Here is a 17754-nt window from a genome sequence, read left to right on the forward strand (position 1 = left end):
TTTTGTAAAACAGGAAATCTAATAAATCAGGGAAGATATTATATTCATTCAGTACAGCAGTGTACAGTTAATAACTACTCAGTCTTTGATAGACAGCATAGATTAATCAATAGCAGTTTGGTCAGGGAATCCCGAAGAAAGGAAAAAAAATTCAGCCTCAACTCTTCCACCAACTAGAATTCTTGCATGCATATATTCATAGAACCAGCTATGTGTTATAATTATTGTTTTATTTATAATATTGACCAATTTTATAAAGACTATTTACATATTTATCCATCATTCTGAAACAAATGGCGCATGTAACGTTTCTCCTTGTAATGTTTCTGCTTCCTCACAAAAGCAAATCAATCAATTTCCCACTCTTCCTTTTAACCTTCCCATGCATCTGCCTCCTTGTCTTATTCATGGCTCATCTTATAAAGCCCATCACTCAATACTAACATTGTACAATTTGACCCCAGTGGTGTCTCCAAAAGATGAGGTTGAGGGCAAGTTTGTCCTATAGTGTTACCGGTACCTTCTGTAAAGCCAGGGCTCATCACTTTAGCAGTGTGCGGGGTGCTTTTCATCTGCATGTGTGTGGACATGTCTGCATATTTGTCTGTGTGTGTGCACGGTTAATACAGATAGCCTATCAACACGTGACTCATAACTCCCAACAGGTTTTGGGAACAGCAGAAATAGACAATGAGATCGGACCCATTTCTTACCTTCAGATAAACTCGACTCTCCCTTTAATCTGGAATCATTTACTGCAGAAGCTCAACAGCTCCCCTCCCCGCTAAACCTAATGAGCAAGAACACAATAGCTTCTGTTTGCAGCAGTGTGGATACATTGGTACACATATGGGCATATTTTCTCAATAAATATTAACATTAAAAATAACATCATGTTTTTAGAGCTGAAAAGCTGCTGTTTGGAGACTTAAAATTCCTATTTAGAAAAATTAATCTTCAATAACCAGTAGTCTAGTACTGTAGTGATGTTTCTTGGTTATGATAGTATACCTTCAAAAATAAATTGTAATTTGAGCAGAATAGATACATTTAAAATCAAAGTTTATATTATTGGAAATAATGCTCAATGATACGCCTCCATTTAAGTATAAAGATTTGCTTCTACCTGAAAACCAGAACGGCTTCTTTAACATTGCTATGAAGACACAAACTTTCAGGCATCCTGAGGTTAGAGGCCACCGTGTTTTTTGAACTAGAGGTAAAAGGAGGCTGCACGAACACTCTTGACCTTTTCAGCTGGAGTGACAGAGCCTGGCTGGTCTTATGCAGGTGACCTTTCCCCATGCTGTACTCGGACTGCCTGGTTGAGCTCTTTCAGCCTTGTATACTGGCAGAGAAGTGGTAGAAAAGGGAAAGGCTGGGAGTTGTTACTGGCATGTCTGCATCTCCAACAACACGGATAAAAAAATAAAAAAAAAAGGATTACAGTCGATGTTTTCTCACTGTTGAAGGATACATGTGTGATGTTGCATTGCATTGCTGGATTCTCAGACCAGTGTATTCACACGCCCTGAAAATCATAGTCCTCAGCCTCCATTTTTTTGTCTTTCTTTTGTTCTGTTCTCTAGCTAGCCCACACTCGTGCTTCCTCTATTATTTCATTTCTGTCAGAGAATCGCTCTGACTGCCTCCCCCTCTTTCTCACTCTTTCTTTCTTCATTCCCTCCTTTTCTCCCCACCCCTCCTCCCTCCATCTCTTTTCCTCCCACTTCCCATCTTTGCATGTGCCACTTTCAATTGTAGTGATATGCCCTGTGGCAAACTCTGCCTCTGTGTGCTTGAGCAGGCTTTGTTGGTAATGGCTGTTATTCCTGACGCGAGGGGAGGAGTGTAAAATTTCTCCAGCAAAGCCTTACGCCTGCATGCATGGGAATTGTATTGTACAATATTCTGGAACAATGCACCCCCCGCCCCCATCCCCCACCCACTGCATGCTTTCCATAGGTATATTTATAATAATTATCGGACATAAATCTTATCCTAAATATCTCAGTAGCGCTCCCACAAGAAATTTAGTCTCCTCTTTTGCTCTTGCAAGTAATTTATCAGTGTTTCTCCTGTAGACAGTTTTACTGTAATATGGATCCTGTTAGTATTGAACCAATTTCTTTGTCTCCATGCAAAGATAGTTTTTTAAGTGGACAGGGAAATATGATATGGGAGGTTTCCCCTTCAGTCAGCTGATTAGATTATTGAGCATTCAGCTTCTGTTTGCGGACTCCTTCTAATCTTTATGTCCAGTAAAAAAAAAAAAAAAAAATATTATTAATAGAAACTAAAAGGTTTAATGCTTCAGTCATACTTTCCATTATAGTTCACTTTGTAATTAGTTTTGTTATATTTAAAGGTAATGTAATGGTCAGTAAGGTTGTGTTTTGTGTTACTCACTGTTGGGTGGAAGTGAGCCCATGTCCTATGCGCTGCTGGTATGCCTCTCACCTCTAATTGCCCCATACTCCTCTGACAGGCCCTGGAAAGCGAGTTTGTGTCATGTCAGCTTCATCAGTGGATTGACCTTATTTTCGGCTACAAGCAGCGAGGCCCAGAGGCGATGCGCGCCCTCAACGTCTTTCACTACCTGACTTACGAGGGCTCCATCAACCTGGACAGTATCACTGACCCTTTGCTCAGAGAGGTAAAGCACACGGACGCACACACGCCAACCCCTCTTTTTTTTTTTTTTTCTGTTGCTCAACATAACCACAATTTCCTGTCTCTATTTGTTCTGGCATGTGCAGGAGCTCCAGGAGCATTCGCATCATGCATCTGTCAGTCAAATGTTGTGTCATGCAAATGTACACCGTGAGAGAATCAGATAAAGATCATGACTCACTGCAGGTTTTATTTTTTATTTGTGTAATTTCCTGGTTACACAAACAGATTTTCTGGAATTATTAATACTCTCTCAGATAAACAATAGTCCTTTCATATCATTCAGCATTATCATTATTCACAGCTTGTCTTAACATCGTAACAATGTCCTCCTTTTTTTGTCATGTCGAAGATACTGTCTGTCCTCGCCCTGAATCAGATCAGTGAATGTGACCTCACTCTTTGATCAATCACCAAAGGTCACTTAGTCAGTAGATGAGGGAGTGATTCCTCTTGTTCTTAACAAATTAATTGAATAACTACTCGCTCCGCCATACTACTCGTGAATAGCGTAATTGCAAGGGGAAAGGGGACCAGAATATGCAGCAGCTGGCATGCATTGTGGTACTTTCCAGTGTGAGCTCGTCTCTCCCTGTGATATCCACCATCTGCTGTCTGCAAAACAAGTCATTTATATACTGTCACTTCCAGGGGCGCCTTTATTTATCAAGTGACCACTATGCAAATCACCTGCAGAAGATTTGGCTGATCTAATTACCAAACCATATTGTGAAAGAGTTGGTTTTCATCATTTTGAGGACAATTTTAGATGATGCCTTGTTTATTTTGCATCAGATTGAGGGGGTTTTAAGCTGTCGTCCACCCTGGCTGTTGTTACCCTGAGAGATGACAGTACTGTTAGTTAGTTGCACATTAGGAAGCCTGCTACTCAGGCTCCCTAATTGCACCCAGTTGATGTATTCTCTGTTGTGACATGTATTGTGAATATATTTTGTGAAGGAGAAAGAAATTGGTTCAGCTAATTGCAACTGATGTAATGTTGATATGATGAGCACTAATTAAGACGAGCCTTCATACCCACAGTTCGGTTTTTCATTCCAGGTGGACTTTTTTGTATATTACAACTCCCAGTAATCTCATGAACATGGTTTTTGGAAAAGTCGTCATGTTCATGCATTAAAATATATTTATTTTGTTTTATTGATTGTATTGCAAAGTTGCAAATATGATTTTGTTCCAAGTAGAAGCCATGTAATTTGATTAAAAATCATCAATATTCTGCACAGTCTGAGAATGTTAAGAACATTTGGCAGGTGACTACCTGCTTCTGTTCCACTTCTGCCTTAATGAGTCGGTGAGGTGTGGCATGGAAGTGTGCCCAGTGAATGTCTTGCTTTTTTCTAAAATGTGGCGATTGACTTCGGGGTATTGATTCATTCTGGGCCTGACAGGTGAAGCTGCAGATCTGGCATTAGTCACAACAATTAAGGCATTTGAAATGTCAAGAAATTAGAGGTCATGAGAGATAATTTCCGCCTGTGTGTCAGATGAAAATGATGACACCCTCTGACATGCCGCTGGGCCTCTGGTTGAGGGCACGGTGACAGCTCTACTGGGCACACTGCCGGAACAGCAGTCCTTCACCGTGATGCTTCTCGTGACAGCCCTCTCTTACTGAAAAACATGACAGCAACCCCTGGATTCAGACCCCACTGTGTCACTCAGAAGTAAACAGACAAATTATTCATCAGTAGGACTCTATTCCTCCTCATGTCACTGCCCCTCCTGCCCCCTCTGATTCAACAGAGACAACAAAGTGTGCTATAGCTAGCAAATGTGGGGCTTTGAAGTAGCTGACATACTTTAGAGTGATTTCACTGTGATATTCTAATTATGATGGAATGCATGTTTAAATGCTTGACCTTAATCTGTATTAATCAGCGATCATATAGGATTTAATGTGCATTATCAGTGATCATAGCTGCATTCGAAACAAACACATACTGGTGGACATAATGTTTGAGACATTTCTGCTCAGCTCCCAAGCTGTCACTCAAGAAACACCCCCAAGGCAATTCTTTATTTGTACTTAGGGATTGCAGATAAGCTTATCTTAAACAAATTTCCACAGGCATGTAAAGAATGGACAGTGATGTTGTCACATGGGAAAATAACTCAGTTACACAGATTTTACAAATTCTAAATGGTACCTTCACATATATTTACATGGGTTTGTATGGTTTTGATGGGATTTTGCAACCTGTTTAAATTTCTACTTAAAAGCAATTCGCCATCTGTAATCTATGGGATCTACCAAAAGGTGAAAGGTGCCGCAGCTTCATGTTTGCAGTTGCCACTGTGCATCTCAGGTGTCGTGACTCAGCACACGGTGCTTAGTGGGGCAATGCAAGGCCATGTCTGCAGTCTGTGTGACAGAGCTGTTGTGTTGCTGCATTGCATGAGTGCACTGGAGGATCCTCCATAGAGACTGCCACCAGTTTGGGGAGCATACAGTAGAGACGCAGGGAGCTGGAGACACTCACCTCTGAAGCCTTTTGCTCATAACACAATTAGATGCAAACAAAGTCAGACAGACAAATACACATGGTGAGTTATAACGGATGTTTGGTGCTCATCCAAGCAAGGTGGGTTTTTGCTGGGAGGGAAGATCATCCAGATGGCTTTGGCAATAAGTGTCACTTATCAGCCAAAAATCAAAGCCTGAAGTGACTTATACTAATGAACTACCTGTTAAGTGCTCTCCATCTCAGATCGAGATAAGTTTCTGACATACATCACTGAAGATTAGTATTTAAATAGCTGAGAGCTATTGATGTGTTTTGATCATATAGTAGAAGAACATGTTCTCAGGTTAACCTTCAACAAGTCAAACCCCCCTGCCCCCATAACACAAAAACACATACAGAGACAAACTCTCCTGTTTGCACTTGGAAACTTTTGGTATTCAGGGTTTTCTGAGGCTACCAAAAATGGGGCTTTGCTGCACCCAGTTTCCCCAATAATAGAATCATCATAAAAAATATGTTGATGTTTTCCACATGGCCTTCTTAGCCTTTCTGATCTTTGTATCAAATTTCTCTACTTGAACAGACACGGTGACCCTAACCCCAAACCTAACCTTAAATAGCCATAATGTCAGTTGCTTATTACTTGACAGACTGCATTGTAAAGAAACCCCGACTAACACTTAATGATTGCCAAATGTGCTCCCCAACTCACGTGAAACTTTCACTACTAAGCGACAGAGCTGTGCAGACAGCGCCTTTTTTTTTTTTTTTTTTTTTTTTTTTTTTTTTGGTGCTGTGGAAGATAGGAAGTGATCGGGGGTGTTGGGGGCGACCGTGTGGCTTGCAGGTGGCCTGTCCTAATTCAGTATCACCTCCAAACTTCCCATGCCACTTCTCCCACTGTGGCATGTGTTACCCAATGGGTCTTTTTGATAGTGAGTGGTGTGTACAGGCGGAGGAAAATGAGGGCTAGCTGCCCAGGCAGTCAGAAGGGCGGGCGAAAGGCTGAGCGATGTATGTTCCATTGTGCACAGTGGCATTGACGGACGTCTACAAGCTCCCCTCTGATGGTGGAAGTGGCTCCAGTCACATCAATCACTCCCACCGTGGAGTGCCCCACTTTCAGTCAAGCTCAGCAGCTCTTACTATTTGTTTTTTGCTCCCTCTAACTGCGGGCAAATTAGATCTAGTGTCTATTTAAATGGATTTTCTTTTTTTAAATCTACTCTTTTAATGGCTGTTTTTAGGTAGCTTTCTAACATCACATGCATTTAGACTTGTATTTTATACCCCACGAATCATCTCTCATCAAAGTACCTTTAACCAAATTGCCCTGACCTGCTTGTGTAATTTTGTGGCTCTGTTTAATACATGTTAATGTACATACACATGCTTTTACCCTTTTGTTTCAAGCACAATAACATCTAAAAGCACACCGGCTTGCTGCGGTCCTAGCTGGATGTCACTCCAGGTTAACGTTTGTGCAGTTGGGGCCCCTGCTCCTGGAAATGGGAATGGTTAACTGAAGCATGTTAATAGGAAAAGGCTTGTCTCTTCCATACTAACACTTGGATGACTCTGCAGGGTGAGGGGGGAAGGGGGAGCACCCAGGCGGATTGGGAGTGCACCCCTTTCCCTTTACCTCCCCCCTTCCTCAGAGGCACGGCTGAGTTAGGATTTGCTTGCATTGTCAAGTAACGCATTGACCCATCACTTTGATGCATATTGATTGTGACAGCCGCTCTCTCTCTCTCCTTCTCCTCTCTCTCTCTCTCCCGCAGGCCACAGAGGCGCAGATCCAGAGCTTTGGACAGACGCCATCTCAGTTGCTTATTGAGCCACATCCTCCACGCAGCTCCGCCATGCACCTGGTGAGAACAGCGAGCATGCTGGGAAAATTCCCTGCACCTCTGGTGGTGCTGGTGTGCATGAGGAAGGATGTGTGGACCTGTCCAAGCCCGGATGGTGTGTGTTAGCGTGAATGTGTTTGTAGGTACAGTAGACAGAAGATTGACAAGGAAGTCCTCAAATTCTCACTTCCAAAAGTTTCTTTGAATCTGATCTTTTATAACAGAAGATACATTTTTCAGAAGTCCTACATCATGTAGGTCACAGACCCTCAGTATAGCAAACAATCTTTTAGTTCCAGTGGTCTGCACTGTTCTGGAGCTGGTACTGCCTACTAGGAGTGTGGTTAAAATGGAATAGTGCTCTCTACTGGCCTAGTAGTGCCTTTCTTTATATTGGAAGCACCTCTTCCCTGTCCAATCCATGTAACAACCAGCCTTGTCCTCATTATCCTCACATGGCTCTCTGTTTCTCTCTCCCTACAAGAAACTTAAGACCTTTTAGGTCCGTTTTCTACTTTGGCAAATGTTGAGAATATTTGCATCACTTCTCTCCAGTTCTTTAAATGGCTTCCTGTATCAAGGATGAGACCTAAAACTGTTTCAGATCTTACAGTATTGCTAGTATCACTATGTCTGCCATTGCTTTTACTTCTGCTACACATGCAGAAGTCAGCATAGTAGGAAAAGGTAGGAAAAGCACATTGCAAACATTTTTAAAAAGCCAGTTGCTTTTAGTGCTTTCCTTATGGGCCATTTTCTGATGTATGTACATGTATGCACCATCTCATACGTGCAGTCAATACCATCCCAGTTTCCCATGTCTACCTGTGTCTTAGTCCCTGCTTCCCAAAGGGGACAGTGCATGAAACTCTCCTTTGTGTCTAAACCTAGTTTTTCCTCCAACCTCCATACTAATTGCCTCTTGCATTCTTTTTCTTTCATCTTTTCATATCTCTTCTTTTTCATTTTTTCCATCGCCTCCCATCCTGCTCCTCTTCCTCCTTCTCCTCCTCCTCTCCCAACATTGTACTACTCCATCCTTTTCCACACTTTGTCTTTTCTCTCTTCTACTCAATAGTGTTTCCTTCCACAGAGTCCCCTAATGTTCAAGGACCAGATGCAGCAGGATGTCATTATGGTGTTGAAGTTTCCCTCCAATTCACCCGTAACCCACGTGGCTGCCAACACTCTGCCCCATCTTACAATACCTGCTGTGGTCACTGTCACCTGCAGCCGCCTATTTGCAGTCAACCGATGGCACAACACCGTCGGTGAGTGGAGCTCAGCTCACATGCAGAAAAGTGTGCCACACCACATGCCATACCTACCACAGCAGTGGCCCTGTAAAATCACTTCATCACCATCGCGCGCACACACACACACACACACCAAAAAAACTACCAACTGCTCATAATAGAGCTACAGCCAGCTGGCTATGGGAGAGGCTAGCACCTCCCAGGTAAGCTGACCGTGAGTGTTTCCACATGTTACTTCTCAGACATGTGTGAACAACATTACCCACGGAGGCCAACCCTGAGAATCGGCCTCACCTCAGGGTCAGAGGGCCAAAGCAATGGTTACTAGAAAATTAGGCCACAACTGCACCACATTCTCCTCACACATCCCCATCTGTCACTGTAGAAACACACAGACCTCCGGACCAAAGAGCCTGCTCTATGTGGCGGCTCTGGCTGCACCCACACTAATGAACACAGCTGCAGCACCCTTGCCATCCTGTTGGAGAGGAGGGAAATGTGGTTTGGCTTTTCAGAATAATTACGATAACAAGACCTCCATATTTTCAGGCATGTAGCTGCTTCAAAACTGGCTCCAGATATGTTCACATGGATGAAATATCTCCATTCAATTTGACACTCTGGGGGGGAAAAAAAAGCAGAGTAAGACAGATGGACCTCCAATGCTTCCATCTCCTGGAAGATATCATGAATTAACTTGGCTCTAAAAGTGGAACAGGTGTGCGCGTGTGTGCAGATATGTCCATTGGTCAGAAATAGGCTCACATATCTGTCTGGATTCAGGTCTCCGAGGAGCACCCGGCTACTCCCTGGAACAGGCACATCACTTACCCATAGAGATGGATTCTCTGGTTGGTGAGTGAGCTTGAATGGAAAAAAAAACAGCATTAAACAAAAATATCTAATGGAGTTTTAGATCTGTATAAAATGGCACAGTCCTTAATTTATAGCTTTGCTTGGGAAATTGCTTGGGACATGTGTTATTTCTTTCTTTCTTTTTTTTCCCACAGCCAACAATACTGGAAGCAACAAGCGTCAGATCACAGACCTAGTGGACCAAAGCATCCAAATCACCACACACTGTTTTGTCGTGACAGCTGACAACCGCTACATCCTGGTGTGTGGCTTCTGGGACAAGAGCTTCCGTGTGTACTCCTCTGAGACAGGTAGGTTAGAGTGTAAACTCTATTTCCTACAGAGGTGTGCACTGATGTGTGGAGGACAGTGCTATGACGGTAATGATACAGTATTGTTGCTCCTCTCTCCTGACAAGCCTTGTAGAAAATGGGTGAAAATAATAAATAATAATGGACTGAAATAAGAAAAAAAAGTTATTTTAAATTTTTTTTCTCCTTATTCTTATGTTTCAGTTGGCTTAGGTAACATTAATTTGTGTTGGTATGTGTGTATATATAAAAAGGATTAGCATTGCACCTTACAATGCAAGCACAGACTGTATGTAAAAGATAGGTCTGAAAAGTGAAGCCAGAGCAGAATTGCATTAAACTTGATTTTGTTCCTTTGGTTGTGAAAATAACTATTAAAGGCTCTGCAAAAGTTCTCCCTCTTCTCTCTTCACTTATGACCTTATTAAACACTCTCCTATTAAATTATGGCCCAGTCACTAATTTAATTTATTACTGCATGTTTATCATATTGTAACTTGTTATCCTATTTTGAGTAAAATCATGGTATGTACTGGAGAGTAGCTACCTTGTGACTGACAGGTTGCTACTGGATATGCATGCCATTTGTCTCAGATCCATCATTTGCCTCCCAAATCCAGTTTAAAAATGAAAAACAAGATAGCGATGTCTGAAATGTTATGGCTTCAAAATCGTGAGTCAAACAAAACAAACACATCAGTGGTGTCATGGTGGCCTCTTCCATATTTTATATATGCTATATAATTACAGGAGTTTGACACACTCTCTTTCTCTTTAGAAACACTGGGTAGCTTAAATAATCCATTTAAAAATGCTAAAGACATTATCTTTTAAACGTGGTAATAAGCATAAGTTTTATTTTGAAAAGCTGGTTAACCACTAGATTAACTTTTACAAGTATTTATTCACTAATTAATAAATTAACTCTCTTTACTAAAGTGACAGCATCCACAGTACCAGTTGTAGCAGTCTTTACATTTCTGGACTTTTGTCAACACCGAACTCATGCACAGCGTGTATCCACTTTAGGTAAGCTGACCCAGATAGTTTTTGGCCACTGGGACGTGGTGACATGTCTGGCCCGATCAGAGTCCTACATTGGTGGAGACTGCTACATCGTCTCTGGGTCCCGTGATGCTACGTTGCTACTATGGTACTGGAGTGGGCGGCACCATATTATCGGCGACAACCCCAATAACAGTGAGTAACCGTATCCAAGTGCCACACACTCGCATGCATAACAAAAGAGGAGAAGAACTGCCATCTGGACATGTTTATAGTTAATTATGCCATTTCTTGGTTGTGAAATGAAAGTCTGTAAAGGTAAACAAGTCTAGTATTTTTGTTTGTTTGTTTGTTTGTTGGTTGTTGTTTTTTTTTATTTTAATAAACTGGTGAAAAATATTTCTATTCTATAATTAGATTCTACAATCAAATCCAGAGGAGTGACGGGGGACGATCATTTATCTGCACCGAAGCTGTGATACATTAGTGTGATTCATTACATTGAGATGTGCTGCTTTCAAGTAGAGGACTCCAGATGTCTTGGCATTCATAATAGTAGACCCCAGTGTGTGATTTCTGCTGCTCAGTTCATTTAGTTTCTCATTCGCACTGATTGTCTTGTGTTTCAGACAATTAATCACAAAAGGAACTGTTACAGTACCATGCAGCAAGCAGAACCATATATGGTGTGGAATGGGGAAAAACTGAAAATAAGGGGGGGAAAAAACTGTTTTTATTTTATTTTTGGATAACAATGCCGTGTGTGTGCCCTAAAAGATCTCGTGTTTCCAGTCGTCTCAGATTCTAGGAGCTCTGAATTAGTCGTGAGTGTCCTTTAATTAACTTCACTGAAGCTCCGACAGTTAATTAAGAATTTCAGCTTGGATGCCTCCAATTAGCAAGGGGCAATAGCACTTGTGTTACTGCAGCAGGAAAACAGTATTCCCCTGATATTCACACTACTTGTGCTTACAATGCACCTTTAATGGACAGGAGATAAAAGGAAGCTATGTAGCTGAAGCACAGGGAGCGGAAAACAATTAGGATGCAGCTGAGAACTTTTAAACTTTATTCTTATATAAATCTTTGAGCCACTAATGATCATATTCAAATACAGATGAAAGGCATTAGTCTTGACAAATGAACTACTACCATCTTTTCATACCTTTACAATTAAAGGCCCCAAATTAATGCCATAAAGCAAAACAGCAGTCCTTTGTATCCTTATTGACTGTCTCAATGAGCGATCTTTTCCAAGAATATCATTCTAGTGATTTCATGCCTATTATATTTTCTGTAATGCTAGTAAAAGGTTCTGTGAATATGTAGCAGCAGCTTGCCGGATCATTACTCTATCATCTCGCAGATGTGACGTTCGCGAGGAAATTGATTTCACCCATGCCTCAAAAGCCTGCATGCAACTTCTATGTCTAATAATTAAAATAACTTCCAGCTCAATCATGGCCATGCTCCTCAGACTCAGCCCATCACGCTGGTTGCAAGGAGATATTTGCACCAAGTAATTGTTGTGGCTGAATCTAGCTTGTCCCAAGGGTTCAGGCAGGGTGGGGGGGTTAGTTGGTACAGGGTGATTGAATCTTTTGTCGGGTAGGTGAGCTCCTTTTTCCCCTGGAGGCTTTTGCTGACATTTGTCCTATTCAGCCCCCCTCAGCAGCAGGTACTGGGACTGACAGCACTGCTCAGGTCCCGGTCTCTAAGGGACCGTGTTGCATCGATCACAGTCCGGCTCACTGACTGGACTGCTGCCGCGGCTATAGAAGCAATATGCCAAGGTGGTGGTGGTGAGGTCGAAAGTGTGTCAACATCATCTATCAGGATGGTGCTGTCATCCGGTGAATAGGAAAAGTTTGACGGAATTGGCTGAACTTTTAGTTACATGTGGACACCAACAGTCTCATACTTATTCAGTGTTAGTTTGACATAAGTTTGGCATGAGCAGCTGGGGAAAAGGTGATGACTACAGTAAAGGCCCAAACAGAAGACTTGTTAGCTATCACAAACGTGTAAATATAAATTCTATATAAAAATATCCTTTAAGCAAAAGAAATACAGAATATTAAGCTTTGTTTTTTAAAGCAACTAGAGATTCTCAGTTGTGTTTTGTCATTTACTTTAAGTAGAATTTAATGATTAATTAAAGAGATTTAACAATCTACGCATGATATAATTTAATTAAAAGTTCATTCCCTTCTTCAGCACTATTTAGGGAAAGGTTTAGCGTTTTTTGGGGGTTTTTTTGGTGATCAGAGCAATTCAGAAAGACTCCCGCTTTCATCGTTCTGACACTATTCGAGGTCGGCTCCAGGTGCCACGAAACACCCCTCACTAACCTCTCCCCCGGCCATCATCAATCATGTGACACACAGGATCAAATCAAGTGCCTCCCCTGCCATCCCTGGGCATCCCTTCATTTACATAACAATTCACATGGACCTCCCTGCAAGCAGATGTATGTCACAATCACAGCGATTGTGTTTATATGATTTCATTGTCTTATAAATGTGCTCGGTGACAGCGCAAAAATACTATGTACTGGCCGGTAAATTACCTGCAGCATGCTATTCACAGGATTTTTGCAGTCACACATCAGATTTAAAAACAATTAGCCAAGTCATTTGTTTTGTGACATTGTGTGCCTTTTTGTCCTTTAGGTGACTACCCAGCACCCCGAGCAGTTCTCACGGGTCACGACCAGGAGGTTGTGTGTGTATCAGTCTGTGCAGAGCTGGGCCTCGTCATCAGTGGAGCTAAAGGTCAGTGCGCTTCTTTGTTCTTCCATGTCACATTGACTGGACAAAAAAAGGTGACATCAGGTACACCAATAAACTGGAACAACGGTGCTCGTGCATTAGATGACCATTTGATTAGTGACCACCTCCAAAACAATGTTTATCCAGATGACAGATATGCAGTCGCTTCACAGAAATTGACTATTTTTATAGATTCTTTACATAAGCACAGGTTGATCACATGTGCGTTCTGGTTTGGTAGAGGGTCCGTGTCTGGTCCATACCATCACAGGGGACCTTTTGCGGGCTTTGGAGGGACCAGAACACTATCTGTGCCCACGGCTCATCTCGGTTTCCAGCGAGGGCCACTGTATCATCTACTATGAGAGGGGACGCTTCTGCAACTTCAGCATTAATGGAAAACTGCTGGCACAAATGGAAGTCAATGATTCCACCAGGGTATGCCAACTTTAAAAAAACATCAGTATACTCCAGGAAATATGCATTTTTGTTCATCTGCAGTTTTAAAATGTTTGGAGATATTTAAATCTCAAGTACATAAGATTTTATTCAAATACTGAGTCATTTTTTTATGCATACTGAGCAAGTTAACCTTTGATTGGATGATAGTAATGTTGTACAGTATGTTGCATCATGTCATGTATTTTCAGTATGCTATATATTTCTCATTCTGGAGCAAGAAAGGTGAGTAAATGTTGGGTTGGAAGTTTCACGTGTAACTGGCCTCTATCCCTCCTGTAGGCAATTCTCCTGAGCAGCGATGGCCACAACCTGGTGACAGGTGGAGACAACGGTGTGGTGGAGGTGTGGCAGGCTTGTGACTTCAAACAGCTCTACATCTATCCAGGCTGTGATGCAGGCATCCGAGCCATGGACCTATCACACGATCAAAGGTCAGGGCAAGCAGTTGTATGCTGGTGATGGTATATTAGGCCCATGAGATTAAGAGCTTAATGAGGTAAACCAAAGTATATTTATAATCATTTAATGGGGCGGTTGTGGCACAGGAGGTAAAGCAGGTAGCTTGTTGGAAGGTCAGTGGTTTAATTCTTTGCTCTAGCCGGTTGAGAAGGATAAACTCTATATTTCTAACAGTTCATCCACATGCCATAGAGACAAAAATTACAGGGGTGCAAATGCATATATTTCGGACACTGGCCGGACACTTTGTCCTGAAAGTTATTTCTCCACAAGATTTGTCAGGAGTCATATAATGAGTGTCTGGACTCACAGACGGCAGTGTCCGCTTTGGGGCTAAAAGCCTGACGTCATCATGTGACCCTGGCAGTCAAGAGAGGTTAGAGAGCCTGAACATTCAAGCTTCACTTCACAGCCACAGGCCAAATATCCCTCAGTATTTACAGGCCTATCCAAAAACAGAGACCTCAGGCCAAATGCATAAAACTTGATTACAAGTGTGCGTAATCAACAAGGCATAAATGTGCAACATTTTCATCAGATCACTATTTTTTTAAGTTCATGTCTCACTTTTCATTTCACCAAATCAGGCTCAATTTGCGTTGAAAAACACACATGCACATATGCCCTTCAACTTTGTGAGCACATATATATACAAACATTAGTTCTTAAATCTGCACCATCAAAGGTGCTTAAATAACCCTTTAAGACAAGCAGTGGCTAGTTGGAGGAAACTGAATTATTTTAATTTATTTTTTTACATTAAACAAGTATTAAACCACCACTTAAATCACTTAAATATTTGAAGAACCCCTCGATTCAGCTGCAGTGTCTTTTCTCAATAAGTTGATATTAGGTAATCTAAGTGAGCTGGGCTCCTTGACTCCCTTTACAGAAGGACATTCTGCTAAAACTCTGTTCATTGTGCTGGAGCATTTTAGCCCTCGGGGTGTAGCAGTATAAGACGACCCTGTGAAATCAGCTGCTTTTCCTACATACCAGCCAGATGTGGACACTGGGAGCATAGGGCACTTACAGAAAGACAGTGGGACTCAGTGGTCCACTTGAGTTGTCAGAGGAACTCAGTAATTTACTGTCACAGCCCCTCATGACCTCCTGCACCGGTTTCATTCACTCACTGTGGGGATTTTAACAAATCATTCAGATGCATGGAAGTACGCTTAAACAGTGAACACATTTTAACGCATGTTGGTTTCTCGCTCTCATTCACACACCTTTAAAATAGCATTAAGTTATAGAAAGAATATTTACATTTTCCAGTAGTTTTCTAACATTGGAATATTATATCTGGTATTTATTCCTTGTTTTGTTGCCTTTTAGGACTTTGATCACCGGCATGGCCTCTGGCAGCATTGTGGCATTTAACATAGATTTCAACCGCTGGCACTACGAGCATCAGAACAGGTACTGACGAGAGGTGGATACGTGCAGCAGGAGGCTAGTGTGGAGAATTAAGAGGGAAACCTATCAACCAGTGACCGAGTTGTGCTGCAGAGAATCCAAGATGCTGGGGGCATCAGCACGATGAAGGACTGTGTGTTCTTGCATGTGTTCATCTGGCCTCTGAGGCGAACACATGTCTGCTGCTAAACAATCTGGAGTCAGTTTGTTGGTTTTCACCTGAGCACCAGCTGAAGTATTTACCCAAATGAGTCAAGCAGGTCTGCTGTTCTGGATAAGAGGAGACTGAAATCAACTCTAATTAACAAAATTACACAGTTAAGTTATTAAAACATACTTAATGTTCCTGTTTCAACTGTGAAAATGCGAAACAAAATGAGGAACATTTATACAACATTTGTATGGCAGATACTTGGAACATTTTTCTAAGAAAAAAAAAAATGCTCAACCTGTAAAAAGGACAGTCTAAAGTGTTTCTTCCTTATAAAGACTTGCAACGATCTAAATGCTGTTAGACTACTCACCATGTTCCATTAAGCCATGTATAAATGTTGCAAAGGTTTTCATTGCTCTTCAGATATTAGTTGGTTAGTTCCATGTATACGACCCTTCTTTGCTTATCGTTAACAGTGGTCAAGTGTATGTGTATGTGAAAAGACAATGTTTACTGTTAATTTGTTGTGTTTGAATGTCTATATGGAAATTCAGTGTGTCCTTTGTGAAAAGCGTTTATGACCATGTCATAAATATGGATATTTCCAAATTTATTTTAAATCGGGGACTATATTGTTTATTAATGGAAAATATGAAAAGATTGTATACCGATTCCAGTTTGTCATGTGGAACATGCATTTATTTTTAGTCATGGTTTGTTTCTTCCAAAAAACATCGAATGATTAAAATATCAGATTTGTTGGATTGTCTAATGATTGTCAACGTGTTTATGGTAAAGCTGAAAGTGCCATTTTTAAAGACATTCTACAGTTTCTGGCACTGCAAACATTTATACTGTTCTTTATGTATATCAGATTTTTTTAAGTTATTCTTCTTTTGCAATTTTCTGTCCTCCATAACTCCATGCTCTGAAAGCAATATTATGACATGTTCAACAAATAGGTCAATGAGAGGTATTCAGCAGTGTAACAAAATGATATATTAATGAAGAGGACAGCGGTATAAATATGAGTATGGTCTATTTTTGGTGATATGAAAGCTATTGAGTCTGGATTTAAATGAAGCAAGGAGAAGTTGATTTCCATGAGCTGTCAATTTAAATGAAAAATATGCAAACTGATGGAGTTAGCGGTTAATTTTTTTTTTTTTTTAAACAGGTGCTACAAGACATAAACCTACCTACCCAAAGCTGAATATTTTGCATGTTATAAAATCCTGAAGGCACTGGTTTTTCTTTCCTGTGAAAATCGTGTCATTATTGTGAATAAAAATGTCATATCATTAACAATATCCGAATGAAGCAGTTAATTTTTATTGCAATCAGTACACAGTAAAAGGATTCTGCAAATGTTCCAGGAGGATGTGTCTGGAGCTGAAACAATTAGGTCAAAACTGGCAACTGTATGCTGAATTTGTTGTTTTTATTAAAATTGATTGCATACACTGTAGTCACCTCAAGAGTAATTCTTGAGATTTTATTCATGTATGTGATTACTCTATAATAAGGTGTTATAGCAGTAGTGCAGTACATGTTATAAGTAGCTGGAGATGGAATTTATGTGGTGTTTGGTCATACTGCCATCTGGTGTTTCAAAAAGTCACTGCCTCACAAATTAAATCCATTTTATTCTCAGGTTTGGTTTCTGTGCAGAGTACATTGTTAGAAGTTTGCTTTTTAACCATGGCAATATTTTTCCCTTTTTTTTTTATTTTTGTTCTCATTCGATTGTTGTACAGCATCCTTACATTTATGGAATATGGGTAAACAACACTATTCTTTTATACCCCCATCTCCTCCAAAATAACAGCACTCCCCGTTTTGTCACACCGTATGTAAACATTACATACGCTTTTGGTGAAGATTCAGCACATTCCCCAAAACTCACACTTTGCTTTTCTTGTGCTTTTTGGGTTTGATCCCTTCAATCGAAAAACAAAAGCCCTTTTTACAACAAAGTCAGTTTAACAGCAGTAACTTCACACGACTAAGTATATACAAATCTTAGCTGTGTATGACTACAGTCTGCCTT

General features: G+C 41.0%; 1 protein-coding gene across 8 annotated transcripts in view; it reads left to right on the forward strand.

The window, feature by feature from the left end:
* nbeab (neurobeachin b) overlaps positions 1-16758 on the forward strand; it is a 201929-nt gene extending 185171 nt beyond the window's left edge. For 5 of the 8 annotated variants that reach the window (XM_005926454.2, XM_042219654.1, XM_042219653.1 and 2 more), the window contains 10 exons: positions 2489-2656; positions 6944-7033; positions 8091-8283; positions 9052-9123; positions 9279-9434; positions 10464-10634; positions 13112-13213; positions 13452-13648; positions 13952-14103; positions 15470-16758. In XM_005926454.2, the coding sequence (XP_005926516.1) occupies positions 2489-2656; positions 6944-7033; positions 8091-8283; positions 9052-9123; positions 9279-9434; positions 10464-10634; positions 13112-13213; positions 13452-13648; positions 13952-14103; positions 15470-15560 (1392 nt within the window). In that variant the 3' untranslated portion in view covers positions 15561-16758. The remainder of the gene's footprint in view (positions 1-2488; positions 2657-6943; positions 7034-8090; positions 8284-9051; positions 9124-9278; positions 9435-10463; positions 10635-13111; positions 13214-13451; positions 13649-13951; positions 14104-15469) is intronic. The other 3 variants (XM_042219652.1, XM_042219655.1, XM_042219657.1) reach the window with 1 other exon arrangement.
* Positions 16759-17754: the final 996 nt, after the last annotated feature.

Source organism: Haplochromis burtoni, unplaced genomic scaffold, assembly GCF_018398535.1.
Source record: "Haplochromis burtoni strain Fernald_Lab_line unplaced genomic scaffold, NCSU_Asbu1 Contig_36, whole genome shotgun sequence".
Taxonomy (NCBI): Eukaryota; Metazoa; Chordata; class Actinopteri; order Cichliformes; family Cichlidae; genus Haplochromis; species Haplochromis burtoni.